Consider the following 18718-nt stretch of genomic DNA (forward strand, 5'->3'; position numbering starts at 1 on the left):
TGAACAAGCAATGGATCATTGAAGAAATTAGAGAAGAAATCAAAAAATACCTGGAAACTAATGAAAATAACATGCCATACCAACTCACATGGGATACAGCAAAAGCTGTATTAAGAGGAAAATTCATCGCAATACAGGCACATCTTAACAAACAAGAAAAATCCCAAATAAGCAATCTTAAACTACACCTAACTGAACTAGAGAAAGAAGAACAAATAAAGCCCAAAGTCAGCAGAAGGAGAGAAATAATAAAATCAGAGCAGAAATAAATACTATTGAAATGAAAAAGGTGGTAGAAAGGATCAATGAAACAAAGAGCTGGTTCTTTGAGAAGATAAATAAAATTGACAAACCCCTAGGCAGACTTACAAAGAAAAAAAGGGAGAAAGCTCAAATAAACAAAATCAGAAATGAAAGAGGAGAAATAACAACAGACTCTGCAGAAATACAACGGATTATAAGAGAATACTATGAAAAACTCTATGCTAACAGAATGGATAACCTAGATGAAATGGCTAAATTCTTGGACTCCTACAATCTCCCAAAGCTCACCCAAGAAGAAGCAGACAATTTGAACAGACCAATCACAAGGAAAGAGATTGAAACAGCAATCAAAAACATCGCAAAGAATAAAACCCCAGGACCAGATGGCTTCCCTGGGGAATTCTACCAAACTTTCAGAGAGGATTTAATACCTATCCTTTTCAAGCTATTCCAAAAAATTAGGGAGGATGAAACACTTCCTAACACATTCTATGACGCCAACATCACGCTGATACCAAAGCCAGACAAGGATGCCACGAAAAAAGAGAACTAGAGGCCAATATCACTGATGAACATAGATGCAAAAATTCTAAACAAAATTTTGGCCACCAGAATTCAGCAATTCATCAAAAGGATCATACATCATGATCAAGTGGGATTCATACCAGGGACACAGGGATGGTTCAACATCCGCAAATCAATCAATGTGATACACCACATCAACAAACTGAGGAATAAAAACCACATGATCATCTCAATAGATGCAGAGGAAGCATTTGACAAGATCCAACAGCCATTTATGATAAAAACTGTGAACAAAATGGGCATAGAAGGAAACTACCTCAACATAATAAAGGCCATATATGACAAACCCATAGCCAACATCATACTCAATGGGCAAAAGCTGAATGCAATCACCCTGAAAACAGGAACAAGACAAGGATACCCTCTATCACCACTCTTATTTAACATAGTACTGGAGGTCCTGGCCAGAGCAATCAGGCAAGAAAAAGGAATAAAAGGAATCCAAATAGGGAGGGAAGAAGTGAAACTCTTGCTGTTTGCAGACAACATGATCTTATATATAGAAAACCCCAAAGAATCCATTGGAAAACTCTTAGAAGTAATCAACAACTACAGCAAAGTTGCAGGGTATAAAATCAATTTGCATAAATCAGTAGCATTTCTATATTCTAACAAGGAACTAACAGAAAAAGAACTCAAGAACACAATACCATTCACAATTCCAACAAAAAGAATAAAATACCTCGGGGTAAATTTAAGTATGGAAGTGAAGGACCTATATAATGAAAATTACAAGGCCTTTCTGAGAGAATTGGATGACGACATAAGGAGATGGAAAGACATTCCATGTACATGGATTGGAAGAATAAACATAGTTAAAATGTCCGTTCTACCTAAAGCAATCTACAGATTCAACACTATCCCAATCAGAATCCCAATGACATTCTTTACAGAATTAGAACAAAGAATCCTAAAATTTATATGGGGCAACAAAAGACCCCGAATTGCTAAAGCAATCATGAGAAAAAAGAACAAAACGGGAGGCATCACAATCCCTGACTTCAAAACATACTACAAAGCTACAGTAATCAAAACAGCATGGTACTGGTACAAAAACAGATGCACAGATCAATGGAACAGAATTGAAAGCCCAGAAATAAAACCACACATCTATGGACAGCTTATCTTCGACAAAGGAGCTGAGTGCATACAATGGAGAAAAGAAAGTCTTTTCAACAAATGGTGCTGGGAAAACTGGAAAGCCATATGTAAAAGAATGAAAATTGACCATTCTTTTTCACCATTCACCAAAATAAACTCAAAATGGATCAAAGACCTAAAGGTGAGACATGAAACCATAAGGCTTCTAGAAGAAAACATAGGCAGTACACTCTTTGACATCAATATTAAAAGGATCTTTTCAGACACCATGTCTTCTCAGAGAAGGGAAACAATAGAAAGAATAAACAAATGGGACTTCATCAGACTAAAGAGCTTCTTCAAGGCAAATGAAAACAGGATTGAAAGAAAAAAACAACCCACTAACTGGGAAAAAATATTTGCAAGTCATATATCTGACAAAGGCTTAATATCCATAATATATAAAGAACTCTCACAACTCAACAACAAAAAAATCAAACAACCTGATCAAAAAATGGGCTGGAGACATGAACAAGAATTTCTCCAAAGAAGATATACGGATGGCCAATAGGCACATGAAAAGATGCTCATCATCACTGATCATCAGGGAAATGCAAATCAAAACTACACTAAGATATCACCTTACACCCATTAGAATGACAAAAATATCTAAATCTAATAGTAACAAATGTTGGAGAGGTTGTGGAGAGAATGGAACCCTCATACACTGCTGGTGGGAATGCAAACTAGTGCAGCCACTATGGAAAACAGTATGGAGATTCCTGAAAAAATTAAAAATAGAACTACCATATGATCCAGCCATTCCACTACTGGGTATCTATCCAAAGAGCTTGAAGTCAGCAATTCCAAAAGTCCTGTGCACCCCAATGTTCATTGCAGCATTATTTACAATAGCCAAGACACGGAAGCAACCTAAGTGCCCATCAACAGACGAATGGATAAAGAAGTTGTGGTATATATATACAATGGAATACTACTCAGCTGCAAAACAGAACAAAATCATCCCATTTGCAACAACGTGGATGGACCTTGAGGGAATTATGTTAAGTGAAATAAGCCAGTTAGAGAAGGATAATCTCTGTACGACTCCACTCATATGAGGAATTTAAAAATGTGGACAAAGAGAACAGATTAGTGGCTACCAGGGGAAAGGTGGGGTGGGGGGTGGGCACAAAGAGTGAAATGGTGCACCTACAACACGAATGACAAACGTTAATGTACAACTGAAATCACACAAGATTGTAACCTATCATTAACTCAATAAAAAAAAAAAAGAATGTTCTATAAATGCCAATTAAGTCAAGTTGGTTGATAGTGTGGTTCCTGTTTCTGATACCTTTATTTATTTTCTGTCTACTTGTTATACTGCTTATTGAGAGAGGACTATTGAAATCTCTAACTATAATTATAGCTCATCCCTTTCTCCTTTCAGTGCCCAGTCTTTGCTTCGTGTGTTTAGAAGTTCCGTGATTAGGTGCATAAATATTTAGGATTATTATGTACTCTTGATGAATTGACCCTTTCATAATGAAATGGCCCTCTTTATTCCTAGTAATATTTTTGGCTCTTATATTTATTTTTTCCGATATTAAAATATCTGCCCCAACTTTCTTTTGATGACTGTAGTGCATCTTTTGCCATCCTATTAATTTTAAAGTTTATGACTTTATATTTAAAGTGAGTTTCTCTCCGGGAACAATTTTGAGTCCTGCTGTTTTTATCCAATTTGACCATCTCTGACTTTTAAAATGAATGTTTAGATTAATTAAATTTAATGTGATGATTGATATGGTTGCTATTGGTTTTCTATTTGTTTCATCTATTCTTTGTTACTTTTTCCTCTTTTACTGCCTTCCTATCAAGTACTTTTTTCATTTTTATAACCTTTCTTGCATTATTAGCTATAATTTTTCTTTAAGTTCCACAGCACATATCCTTAATTTATCACAATCTACCTACAAGGATATTATATCACATCACATGCAATACAAAAACCTTTCAACAGTATATTTCCATTTCATCTTCTCCTGACTTTTGTGCTATTGCTGTTATACATTTTCCTCATATATATATTACAAGCCACACAATAGATTGTTATTATTTTTGCTTTAAGTAGTCATTTATCATTCAAAGAGATTTATAAAAACAGAAACTATTTTATATTTACCCACATATTTTCCATTTCTGTTGCTCTTCCTTCCTTTGTATAGATCCATATTTCTATCTTGCATCGTTTTCCTTCTGCCTGACATATTTCCCTTAACATTTCTTGCCGTACAAATCTGCTGGTGATGAATTTTTCAGCTTCTATGAGTCTGAAAAAGTGTTTATTTTGCCTATGTTTTAAAATATATTATCTCTGGCTACAGAATTCCAGATTGACAGTTTTTTTCAGTACTTTAAAGCTGTTGCTAACTACCTTCTTGCTTGCTTGTTTCTGACAAGAAGCCTGCTATCTTTCTAGAATTTTCCCTCTATACATAATGCTTTGTTTTACTCTGTTTGCTTTTAGGATTTTCTCTTTATCACTAGTTCTAAGTAATTTGATCATTTCTCTTGGTGTAATTTTCTTCATGTTTCTTGTTTGTTGAGCTTCGTGGTTTGGGGGATTACAATTTTCATCAAATTTAGAATACTTTTGACCAGTTTTTTCAAATACATTTTCTGTCCCCCTTCAGATAATCCAATTACACTTACATTAGGCTACTCAAAGCCATCCCACAGTGCACTGATGTTCTATTCATTTTTTCAGTCTTTTCTCCTCTATGTTTTATTTTTGCTAGTTACTATTGCTACGTCTTCAGGCTTATTAATCTTTTCTTCTGCAGTGTCCAATCTGGTGTTAGTCTTATCTGGTGTATATTTCACCTCAGATATTGTATTTTTCATATCTAGAAGTTCAATTTGGTTCTGTTTTTAAGTTACATGTCTCTACTCAACATGCTCATGTTTTCCTCTACCTTTTGAACATATGGAATATAGATGTAATAACTGTTTAATGTATTAATCTACTACTTATTTCATCTGTGTCATTTATGCATCTGTTTTTATTGATTGATTTTTCTGCCCTTTTTGGGTTATATTTTCTTGCTTTTTTGCATGCCTGGTAATTTTTTACTAGATACCAGCCATTGTGAATTTCACCTTGTTATGTACCAGGTATTTTTTGTATCACTGTAAATATTCTTGAACTCTGTTCTGGAATAATGTTAAGTTACTTGGAAACAGTTTGATCCTTTTGAAGCTTGCTTTAAAGCTTTGTTAGGTGGGACCAGAGAAGGCTTTGATTTCGGGATTCTTTTGCCCCACCACCGAGGCCATATCCTTCTGAGTACCCTACCCCATGCCCCATTTGTTACAAGTTTTTCCACTCTGGTTGGTGGGAACACAAATTATTCCAAACTCTGTGGTTCCATCTGCTGTTTTCCAGTGGTCCTTTCCTCAACCTTATGTTGTTTCCTCATATGTATGAGCTGAACGTTACTTACCTGAAAACTTGAGGGAAATCCTCTACAGATTTCTGAATCACTCAGTACAGCTCTCTCTTTTCCATGCAATTCTTGCTTCTTCTCTGTCCTACAAGTTTTAGCCACTTTGGTCTCCCAAATTCGCACTATTTCTCATCAACTGAGGTAGTCCACCAGACACTATTTGGATTTTCCCTCCCCACATCTTGAAATTCTCTCCAGGCAGTAAGCTGCTACAATCACAGGGCTCACTTTATTTGTTTCCCTTCTTTCAAGGATCACTGTTCTGTGCTGCCTTTGTTAAATTTCTGAATCTGCTACAAGTTTGTTCATTTCTTAGTTGTTTTTCAAGAGAAGAAGGTAAATCTGGTCCCTGTTACTCCGTGTTAGCCAGAAGCAAAAGGTTCCACTCATATTTTTCACAAGTACTCAAACTTGACATGTCTACAGCTAATTAACTCCCCCTCCTTCCCCCACCTTCTTTGTTCTAACCACAACTCCAAAAGAAACAGAATAAAACTAAATAGCACTGTTCCTCTGCCAATGTTCTCCATTTTATAAAATACTACCACCTAGTCATCCAAGCAAGTAACCTAGAAGTTACTCTTTTCTCCTCTCCTTTCCCTAACCCCATAATTTAATCAGTCAGCAAATTCTCTACATTCCCACAGTCTTCACCTTCATCCTTGACAACTGCAATTAATTTATAATTGGTCTTCTCTTCCTCTAATACTGCCCTGTTCCAACCCATTATTTAAACCAAAGAAGTGTCATATAGGCTTCATCTAAAAACAAGCAACAACAACAACAAAAAATTGCACACATATCTTTAACTTTACTTAATAAGTGAATTTATTGTAGTGGTATCAATATAGTAATCCCAACACTATTTTATGTATATTACAGAATTGAGTAAATCAGTGAAGAATACTATGTTGGACTGGAATTAGTGGTATCAGTATAAACTCATTACATATGCATAAAAATACACATATATGTATATGTATATATTTATACACATATTTGTATATATACATACATACATGCATATGTACATATGAATATATACAGGTGTATGTATATATTACATATATGTGAGTATAAATACATATGTGAGTGTGTGTGTGTATATATATATATATATATATATAAAATGTAATTTGCTATTTTCCAAATTCTTCCCACTGAAATGTCCTAGGAGCAATAATACCACACTAGCAATGAAAATACCTAGCACTAAGATGTTGGATTTTAAATATAATTTCCCACAAAATTATACCATTTTTTCTTGGAAAAAATAACTGATTCCAAAGCTGAATAAGGGAGACTACAAGATAAGTCTGGAATATACTGCTATGCCATAAAGTTAAAAAGAGCTCAAAAAATGAGGAGAACATATCAAGAAGAAACAGAAGCCAGATTGAATAGGCTCCCACTAAGCCAATATGGGAAAGTATGAGCAAAAAGTCTAATTAAAATGAATAATAATATTAATGAATTACAATTCATTGAATAAAGTAAGAATCCATCTGTTCATGCTGATAGTTACCTAATTAATTAAAGAGGAGGGGAGGTTTTGTCTTACAATAGAATGCCATTTAATAAATGTAGAAGAATAGTAGATTTAGAAAATCACCATTTTGCAACCATAACAGTTAATTTTCATGCAAGAATAATCAATAGTTGCTAAAACTATCAGGTGCAACCTGAAAGAGGAACATCATAATCTCAAAGCAATTCCCCGTAAGTTACTTATGAACTATAAACTGAAAAAATGGTGATTTTAGAGTGGACTAACCTAGTGAACATCGAAGTTAACATTACCAATAATGGGGCAAAGAGACATCATGTCCCTTCTTGAGTAATGCACTGAGAAAGACACTATTAACTCCTATGGTATTACTTCCAAAAACGAATAAGGAAAATCAAATCAATGTCATAAAAGACAGAAAGGCTGAGTAACTATACCAGATTATAGGCTAAAGAGATGTAAAAATAAATACAATGAATAATCCTGGATTGAATCCTATACCAAGGAAAGATGCTATGAAGAACATTTTTGGGATGACTGGCAAAAATTGAATATTGACTATAGATTACAAAATAGTATTATGTCAGGTTACATTTTCTGAATTTATAATTGCATTGTAATTTTATAAATAATTTATTTTCTTCTAAGGAAATACACACCAAAGTATTTAGAGACAAAGGGATATGATATCTGCAACTAATTCTCAGGTGGTTCAGGAAAAAAACTAAACACAAATACATTTGCATACTTGCCCTTTCAATACAGCCCATGATGTATTATAATGCATTTACCTCATTGTGATCATATTGCTGATTATACTAAACCCATGGCCAACTAAGATCCCACCTAGCCACCACATCGCTCCTCTTTGGAATGTCAGGCTGATATGTGCTCAGGGTTTTGAGAACAAAGGCATGTTTCCCAGCTGTTCCTGGGCTAGACCTGCCATCCAGGCAGGGATTGGTATTTTGTTACTACAAAAGGGCTTGGTCAAAAGTTGTGGTATAATACCCCATATGCATTTACCTAAGTGAAATCCAGAACCTTCCAAACCAGACCAGAGAGATTGACCATTGAAATGAAGGATTAGAACTATTTTCCGGTGCTCAGAGGGAAGAAACTCAGCTTTACACTGACCTCATTGGCCAACAGACCACTGAAGGCACCTTAAGAATCTTTTTAGATGACAACAGCCAAGAAGAAGATCCTAAAATGGTAACTGACCTCCAAGTCCAGGTCGCAGCCGGTTGTCATAGCCATCCAGAAGACGATCCAAGATTCTGGTGAAGATAGTGATGTTGTCGGTGCTGTCGTCAGGAATATCTGGGGCATGCTTAGGAGAGAGTCTGAGGCAGTGGAAGAAAAGGAGATGGAAAATAATAGTTCTTAATAGGAAACAATTACATGTTTAAACACTTTAATTCAAGAAGATTTCAATCAATAGACTGGGCCAATTAAATAGCTCTGTTTCTTAACCAAACCAGCAAGCACTTCCTATTTGTCTTGACTACCTGTGTAGGAGGCAGACAGTGGTCACTCTACTTGAGCTCTTATCCAGCATTGGCACAGGCTTTACCGAATACATGGTCCAGTCCCAACCCAGCAGTGGAGAAACACAAGCAGAAATCCTGGACAGAATGTCACTGAGAACAGTACCTGGCAAAAAGTTCATTCATCAAATTTTTTCTGCATGAATGAGAAAGCCTCAAAATAATAAAAGGAAAACTTTGTTACTGAGAACTTACTCCTCTTCCAGCCTAGAGAAACATAGGTTCACAGAACAACAAAGCCAGACAGACCCTTGAATTGCGTCTAGTCTAACTTCCTCTCCCACCTTGTGGAGATAGGGCAACAAAACAATAACAGTCCATTAAGTGTTAAAGCTACCAGGACTCTTAGGAGATTCCCTAATCTCTCTCAGTTTATACTTGGAGAAATAAGCTCAGAGAGGACACCAAATTTGCCCACAGTCACATTGCTAATGAGAGGCAGAGCTAGGACAATAATCCAAGGTTTCTTATTTTCTAGTGACCCTCAGCTACCTCTTGCTTCTCCAGTTTGGACACCTTCTGAAAGCCGTTCTAAGCACTTGGCACTTTACTAACCACCTAATCAGGCCCAGGCTGTGACTGAAACTTTCACTTTGTGAGGAGGAGCTCGGTGTGGTTTGACAGGACTAGGAATAAAGAGAGTCCCTGGGTAGTTTAGGGGAAAGAGGGATATAGTAAAAGAAATGGCTGTTACCAAGGGTCAAGAAGCATGGTGTAGAATTAAGTAATAAACTAGGAGTCTGAAATCCTGGGTCCTGGTGCCAGCTGTATTCATGATTTGGAATAGACCATTAAGTAAGTTAAAGTACTGCATCTCCTTAGGTCTCAGTTTTCCCCAGTTTTACCTTGGACCCAGAAGGTCGCCATTAACAGATACATAATAACTATTCCTAACATCCAGTTAATCAGGGCTATAAAAGACATAGGATAACAGTTGAGAAGGAGTCTTAAGAGACAGTCAATATATCTTCCCACCAATATTTATCCCTAGAAGTGGGAAAGGTTCCTCTTCCAAAAAAGACCCTGGGAAATATCTACAGAATAGTAGAAACATCTGAATTGAATGATTCTCACTCTAAACTGCCACACTCTAGTTGATAACCTTGGAAAATTCATTTGAACTCCAATTTCCTTAATTCATAAACCTAATTCAATTCACTTAATCATTCAATGCGTCTTTATTGAGCATCAACTATGCACCTATTACTGTTCTCGTGTCGTGATAGTGCAGAAAAATAAAGGTAAAACAAGGTGACTAATCTTTCCTCTGCTTACAGGGTTGCTGTGAGGATCAAACAATAAAATAGATACACATAGAAGGAAAAAGAAAACTAGGCTTAAAGAGTCTGGAGATATGCATTTGAATTTCTTAGTTGTGTGACATTAGGCAAGTCACATAATACCTCTAGTAATAGCTTTCTCATATTTAATATTAAAATAACCTCACAGATATGTTGTATTAATATTAAATAGTATATTAAAATTGCGAGGCTTACTGCTTAATATTTAGAAGTATTCAAAGTTTGTTTTCTCTTTTTTAAAAATAGTAGTTTATGCACTCAAATGCATTATTCAAAGGTAAATAGTAGTAACAAAATATTGCTACCCGCATCAGCCAAAAGCCATAAAGAAAGCTTTGGCCAGAGAGCGCTGAAATCCAGTAAAGAGTAGAGACGACTGGCTGGTTTAGTGGACAGAGTACCAGAAGTGCTATAGATACTTCACTGGGAAAGGGGAAGAAAGAACTGTAATGCAGAGCTAACAAATTGACAGCAATATGCTGAAGAGACAACTACAGACACCCTGTCACGTGACAGCCCACACTTGGCTCAATCCATCAATATTCTGAATCCGCCTTACACTGGCTGTGGGGAGAGAGGCTGTGGAAGCTCAACTGATCTTGTGCAAACCTCTTTCTCGTTATTGCTTAACTCTCACTGTGGGGAATCTTGACCCTGGTTAGCCTAATCCCATTTCTGAGAAATAGGTCTATGAATTGAATGAAAAACCATTTCTTGGATTACTGGAAGGGGATAGAAAGGAGAATCCTCACAGAGTCATAGACGAGTTATAAAGAGTTTCACAGTTTATCTACTCCAGGTGCTTTATAGATCAGAATTCTAAACCTCCTGAACACAATTTTTTAACCACCCTGAGTGTTCATGGGAAAGCTAAAATTTGTATCCAGAATTCTTGAATATATGGCCAATACACCATGCCACAATTCTTACTGAAGTATTTTCATGGCAATGCATTTCCATTCCTTGTGGACTCTGTGTCGATATGTTAGCAGCATTATTCGCTAATAACCTTTGAACTTTTAAGTCAAAAATCAATGCTAAGTATTACTCCAAAACAATATTAAACAGATTTTATGATTTTGCACTTGATTACTGATAAATTTTTCTCCTGATGTGCCCTAAATTGTTGTATGGGGAGCAAGAAGGTGATTTAGTCTGGAACCCAAATCAGAACTCTCTCTTACTCAATAACTGAACTGCAACAAGCTGGAGTCTGTAGTTGTGCCAATCCACAATAGTTTGGGGGAACAACAAACAATCATGGTGCATCAGAATTACAGAAGGCCTTAGAGATCATATAATTATTTCCCTTCATTTTACAAATGGAACACCTAAAATACCAAGGAGGGAAAGGAATTGTTCAAAGCCACATGTTTATTAAGTTGATGAAATTGATGCAATAACCATGCCTGTTTTGCCTCGTATCTGTCATTACTAGTTGGATTAAATATGATATTAGTAGTCTATCATTAAAAGATGAAAATACCATTACTAATACACTATCTGTAGGTTAGGTAAGTTTAGTCATTTTTCTAGCCCAAAGATGGAATAGTGGTAAGTCCACAGGACTAGGGTCAAATGAAGAGTTTTAGTCCTGGCTCTGCCACTGATTGTGTGACCTATTTCCTTACATGTAAAATGGGGATAATAAATCCCTATCTTAGAAAGCTTTTGGAAGAAATAAGTAAATAAAATAATAAGCATAAAATTTCTTTGTAAATGGTAAAGCTCAATATACATTGATGGTTGTTCATTCCTCTTCCCTCAAACTTCTGAAAATGTAATGAGATACCTTTGAAAGACAAGCACTTGTATGCTATGGGACAAAGTTGAGCTCATTGGCCATCTAGGGATTAAGTTCAGGATGTTGGCAGTAACAGCATTAGTTCACCCACATTGAGGACCCAAGTGTGTTTATGTTTAGGGGGAAGCAGGAGAGGCACAGATGTGGAGTTGCTGATGCAGTTCATACAACAACCCAAAGATAGGAGAAATTTACTTCATTAAAAGGATGGCATTTTCCCTGATACTGTATATCTCCTGAGGGAGAACAGATTTTCTAAAATAAAGAAAATTCAAAATTACTGTGCAGAAGGTGACATCAGCAAGATGGAGGCCTAGGAGTCCCAAAGCTCGTCTCCCCCGCAAAAAACAAGAACAATAAATAAACAACTACAAACTCAAGAAAAGAGCTCAGGGAAAGCTCTAGACAACAAAGAAGAAAGAGCAAAAACCTGAAGAGCTCAAAAATCGAGGATGGCCGCATGGAAAATCACAGGCAGCATGTTACCTGTGTCATCCCATACCCTTGTCAGGATCTCCTCCACACCTGGAGTAATCTCTTTTGATTCTCTTTTGAATCTCTTTTTCACCACACAGGGAAAAGAAAATCAGGAGAACCCCAGAAGTTGCACCATTGTGGACATTTGCAGCTTTTGCTACAGAGGTCTTCCACAGTCTTCACTGATGCTGATCCCAGCTGACAGAGTAGCATGGAGTGACCACCTCTGCATCTATTCCCCAGGCTGGAGTTGTTGCTGAAGTGAGACTTGTCCTCAGGGGCCCCAGTTGTCGGGCCCCACTCTCAGGGATCTGGCACCACAGCACCTCACTACATATGAGACAGGTGCTACCACTGCTCTTAGCCTACCCCTGATCGCAGACTAGGGCTCTGTCCCACCATTACCAGGGCAACCTCTGCTTCCCTCAGTTGCATTTCTACAAACTAATAACAAATTATCTGAAAGATAAATTAAGAAAGCAATCCCATTTATAATAGCATTAAAAACAATAAAATACTTAAGAATAAATTTAACCAAGGAGGTAAAAGACCAGTACACTGAAAACTATAAGACATTGATGAAAGACATTGAAGAAGATGCAAATAAATGGAAAGATATCCTGTGCTTCTAAACTAGAAGAATTAATATTGTGAAAATGTCCATACTACCCAAAGTCATCTACATATTCAATGCAATCCTGATCAAATTTCCAATGATATTTTTCACAGAAATAGGAAACACTATCCTAAAATTTGTTTGAGACCACAAAAGACCCAAAATAGCCAAAGCAACCCTGAGAAAGAAGAACAAAGCTGGAGGCATTGCAATACCTGATTTCAAGCTATATTACAACACTATAGTAATCAAAACAGTATGGTACTGGCCTCAAAACAGGCACATAGATCAATGGAACAGAACAGAGAGCCCAGAAATAAACCAACATATTTATGGTCAACTGATCTTCGACAGTTGTGCCAAGAATACACAATGGACAGTCTCTTCAATAAATGGTGTTGGGAAAACTGGATATCCACTTGTAAAAAAATGATATTGGACTCCTATCTCATACCACTCATAAAAAGTAACTTGAAAGGAATCAAAGATTTAAATGTAAAGCCTGAAACTATAAAACTCATAGAAGAAAGCATAGGAAAAAAGATCCTTGACATTGTTCTAGGCAATGATTTCTTGAATAAATCACCAAAAGCATAGGCAGCAAAAACTAAAATAAACAAGTGGGACTACATTAAACTAAAAAGCTTCTGCACAGCAAAAGAAACAATCAATAAATTGAAAAGATAACCTATGAAATGGGAGAAAATATTTGCAAACCATATATATGATAAGGGACTAATATCCAAATATATATAAAGAACTCATTTAACTCAATAGCAAAGGAGAAGATAATCCAATTTAAAAACGGGCAAAAGTATTGAATAGACATTTTTCCAAAGAAGACATACAAATGGCCAACAAATCACCTTAAACCTGTTAGGATGGCTTTCTATCAAAAAGACAGATAACAAATGTTGGGAAAGGTGTAGAAAAAAGGGAACCCTTATACACTGTTGATGGGAATGTAAATTGGTACAGCCATCATGGAAAACAGTACAGCGGTTACTTAAAAGAAATGAAAATTGAAGTACCATACCATCCAGCAATCCTACTTCTGGGTGGATATTTGAGGGAATTGAAATCAGTATCTTGAAGGGATAGCTGCACCCTCATTTTCACTGCAATAATATTTACAATAGCCAAGATATGGAAACAAACTAAGTGTCTATCAATGGACGAATGTATAAAAAAGATGTGGTATATACAATGGAATATTATTCAGCCACAAAAAAGGAGGAAATCCTGCAATTTTGACAACCTTGAAAGCATTATGCTAAGTGAGATAAGTCAGAGAAGGACAATACAGTATGATCTCACTTATGTGTGGAATCTAAAAAACTGAACTTGTAAAAACAGAGAATAGAATGATGGTTACCAGGGGCTGGCAGGTGGGAAATTAGAGAGGTGTTGTTTAAGGGTACAGACTTGCAGCTAGTAGATAAGTTCTGGAGATCTAATATACAACATAGTGATTATAGTCAACAATATTGTATTATAAACTTCAAAGTTGCTAAGAGACTAAATCTTTACTGTTCTTAACACAGAAAAAAATGATAAACATGTGACGTAATAAAGGTGTTAACTAATGCTACTGTAGTAATCATACTGCAATACACAAATGTATCAAACCAACATGTTGTATACCTTAGACTTACAGAATGTTATATGTCAATAGTATCTCAATAAAAAATAAGTATTTTTAAAAGATCCCTCTTCAGATCATGTCTCTGCACTGCTTACAAACCTTCCATAATTCTTCGTGGCTTACCAAATGAAAGCTGACTCCTTAGCCTGACTGAGATTCATAGCCTGCTGTGAATATGCAATCTGTTCCCAATATACTTTTACAGTTGTAAATTTCACTACGTCTCTTTCTGACCAGAAATCGTAGCCAAATCAGATTACTCACCATTTCCCAATAGTCTCCATGTTTTCATTTTCCAAGCCCAGCCATTCCCTGAAGTGGAAAGGTCTAGCTAAAGATTCAGCACTAGGGATGCCAGGTATACACTGGGAAGGGAATGAGAAACACCTGGAATTCAATATCACACATCCTAACATCTTTACAGAAGCCACTCAAAGAAAAAAAGTACTTTTTGCCTAGAATATGTCCAATCTGTCACAAACAGACAACTGTTCTTTTCTTAAATAGCTTCTATAGACTGACAATGAAACTAGAGAAGTATTGGCTTGAGTCATACCCACTCAACATGTACCCCACCTGTTCACACTATTTACTGAGTTAAAAATAAAAACCAAGTCCTTCATGCCTTCTTAGTAACCGAAAGCCACTGCTTCACAGAAACACACAGGAGATTTGACTAGTAAATGTTGTGAATGATTAAATAAGGTACCAGACATTAGAGATACGATTCCATACGTGACCATAAGCAGACATGCCCCAACTTAAAATGAATTGTGTTCCAAAGTTTGCAAAGAATTAAAGGTACATTCTTCCTTTGAAGCAACGCCATAAAACATAGCTATTTTTCCAGGCAAGGCTACACAAGTCTTTATTTCTCATAATTTACCTGAATGATTGTAACCATGTTGCCAATCCACAAGCAGTATTTCCGCAACGTTTCTGGTTAAGTGGACTTTCATAGGCCAGCCTAAGAACCATTTCTGACACTGACTATATGGAGGAAGGAATTATGACACAAAAGAAGGGGAAACTACAGTACTAGGAATATTCTCTTCCCCACTATTATTTACTCTCAACCCCATACCCATGGCCATGATTAAAGCAATGAGCTGGCCAGCTCAAATCTCTCAAACAACCCTGGTTGCTGGTATCCTTACAATGGAGAGTCCTGACAATCATCACCTTAACCAAGAGATCACATTTAGCAGCAGTAATACTGAGAAAACCTTTCTTTCCTGACATGATGTAATAGAAAATTACGGCATCACCTACCAAGTATTCTTGATCCTGTCTTCAAATGTCCAGCCCTGCCCTGTGTCACAAATGCCACATTTCTACTTCAAAAGGGAAAATGATATTTCTTAGTCCTCCATCTCCTATAAAAAATTGCACTTGCTCTATTTTAGCACAGGCCAGTCATGTGGCTGAGATATTAGGTATTCAGAGATTGAGGGATTGCTATACATAAGTAAATGTCCATGTACATAAAAGAAATGAACACGTGACTAACTCTTACTTAAAAGTGGTAAAATGCATGAAAAGCGATACATCGTAGCAGTTAATAGTGTGGAATCTAGAGTCAGATTGTCTACATTTCAGTCCTGGCTCTGCCATTTTCTAGCTGTGTGAGCTTTGGCAAGTTACTTGATCTCTCTGTGCCTCCATCTTTCATCTGTGAAACAGGAATAATAGCAGCACCTAGCTAGCAGGACTGTTACAAGGACTATATGAATTAACATATGTAAAACACTTAGAATCATGCTTGGTACATAGTGAGAGTTATTTAAATATAAGTTTTAAACTAACACGATGAAATATGAGAACTATAAATAAGAATAAAGTCTTGAATTGGGTTTCAAGAAAAAGCTAATTAGAAAGCACAGCATAGTGTCCAGGTTGAAGCAATGTCTGGAAAACCATATCATGTGAGGAGAATAGTTGAAAGTACTGAGAGTTATCCTGTAGACAAGAAAGCATAGAGAAGCTCTGAGAGCTGTTATGTGAAAAAGGAAGCAAGTGCTATAGGGGCCTACAACTGGTAGACGTTAGAGGAAGGTGGACTTCTAAACATAGGAAGCACCTTCCACCTCTTAGAGCTATGCCCTGTGGGAGTAGGGCGGTTTATCACTGGAGGGATTCAAACCGGTAGATTATCAAGCATAATGCAGGAGGAACTCTTGACCAGGGTAGGGGCTTAGGACTGACAGCCACTCATGTCCTGTATCTGGCTCTGAAAATTCAAGATTTAAGGATTGAATGGTAAAAGTATTGATATATTGATTCCGTAATAGAGATTATATGTACATGGAAGGGACTGGACCTTTCATACTTACACTTCAAATCACAGTTGGCTTGAGACACACCTACTCAGCATGTGCCCCACTTGTTCACAGTATTGGCTGAGTTAAAGGAAAATAAAAACCAAGTTGTTCATGCCTTCTTAGTAACTTTGTATTTACACATGTGGTCACAGGTGCCAGTTTATTCTGAGATTAAGAGCCCCAAGAAAATATCTTCCAAGATGAAAATGTACGTAATAACTGACACCTTTGGTACACAAGTCAGGCCATGTACGTGGCAAGGAAACAAATAAGCAATCCCCCAACCATTTACTCTTAAGTTCACCGTATCTGCTGTCACCGCTGCCACCACCATATAACCTTGACGCAGAAAAAGTGTTGATATGGTGTCACATCCATCCAAAATCAGTTTCTACTCTATTCTTAAACGTGTAAAAATGAGACGTTGTGCCTGATGTCTTTCATTTCCCCTTCCAGATATATTCTCCACTCTTCTCCACCCTGTTCTCTTTCCTATAAGGCTGACCCGTATGAACTAGACAAACAGGGCTCCCACGGCCTCTGGCTTCGACTTGGGTTTGGCCTCCTTGTCTCAAGATCAGAGGGAGGAAGAAGAGCAAAGTTTGAGTAGGTAATCCCCTGGCTCTCTCCTTGTGAAATCTCCTCCACCAAAGGTCTCTGCACCTCTTTTAAAAACATGTTTTATATGACATAACTGCTGCCGGCCTTAGGTTCTTCCCCTATCCCCTGGGGTGCCCCTGCACCCAGACCATACCTTTACAATTAGTCCCTTTGCAATTCTACCCTCTTCAAACAATGTTAATTGAAATGCCTCATCTGTTTTCTTTGGGGTCCTGACTGATACACATCTCAAGTTTCAATAAATTGCAGTCAGACTTGGACAAAAGATCCATTTGGCGCTTATTTGATACTTAGGTTGGCCCATTAGGAAATTGCTTATATTTGACCATTTTGACCCAGAAAAATGACAGTTTCATAATGGTTCAACCTAACACTGTTCACACATATAGTTCTCATTTGTCGATGGTCAAAATACTGGACCAGGAAGTAAGAGTCTAAGAAATGTCTTTATTATGTGAAGCTGAAATTGTTCCCTGTAGCTTTTCCTTAAGAATATGGGACTGGGAATCAGAGACTAGTGTTCCAGACCCAGCTCTCCTATTAAATTGCTATAATGTCTTAGAAAAGTCCGTTTCCTTTTCTGGACCTCAATTTCTTCAGGCAGAAAATGAGGACTCAGACTAGATGCTCTCTGTGGGTTTTCCCAAGTCTGCTACTCTGAAATTCCAGAATATCGCATCCCTAACTATACTGTTAGTTCCTCAAGACAAGGACTGTGTCCCCAAAGTATTGTAAAAGATTCCTTACATCAGAATCAATTGGGGCATTTGAGAAAATACAGATTTTTAAGCGCTATCCCCAGAGCTACTAAATTACAATCTCCAGATGTGGAGCCTTCTTCCTTGCTCACACATACTGAACATTGAGAACCATTGCATTGGGCACATGAGCTATACAAAGTACTGGTCAATAAACTACTGTTGATTGTTGTAGCTGCTTGGGTAGCCATCCCAGGTGATTCAATTGAATAAAACACTAAAAGTAGATAAAATAATGCAGCAAATGGATTTTTTTCAACACACAAAAACATCATTCAGAAGATATCAAAACAAGCAAACAAAAAGAAGGAGCAGCTCTTCTAAATATCGGAACTATCAGCATAAACCATATGTTTTAAATTTGTATTTGTTCCTTTATTTCTAGAAAATACAAATACAGTTCCAAACCAAATATTTGGAGCCAGGCTTTTAGTTGTCTCATCCCTCCAAAGCATGAATTGCATTGGACTTGGGAGAAAGTAAACCCCCCAAAGTTTCTAATGCCCCTGTGTTATATTCAAGCACTTCTTTCTGCTTTTTCAAGCAGGATCTCTTGGGCTTCTCTTTAATATAATTACTAAAAGGCTTCTTTATCTGGTTTTCTAAGCACCAACAGCATGTAAACAAACCCATGTAAACAAGAAAGGTCACAACTAACACTGAGGATGGAGACACAA

The 18718-nt window shown here is 36.9% G+C and overlaps 1 protein-coding gene across 1 annotated transcript in view; it reads right to left on the reverse strand.

Annotated features, from left to right (window-relative positions):
• Window positions 1–18718, reverse strand: part of GABRA3 (gamma-aminobutyric acid type A receptor subunit alpha3) — a 211036-nt gene that overhangs the window by 109199 nt on the left and 83119 nt on the right. The window contains exon 3 of the mRNA XM_070257543.1: window positions 8173–8294. Within this exon, the coding sequence (XP_070113644.1) occupies window positions 8173–8294 (122 nt within the window). The remainder of the gene's footprint in view (window positions 1–8172; window positions 8295–18718) is intronic.

Source organism: Equus caballus, chromosome X (genome assembly GCF_041296265.1).
Source record: "Equus caballus isolate H_3958 breed thoroughbred chromosome X, TB-T2T, whole genome shotgun sequence".
Classification (NCBI taxonomy): Eukaryota; Metazoa; Chordata; class Mammalia; order Perissodactyla; family Equidae; genus Equus; species Equus caballus.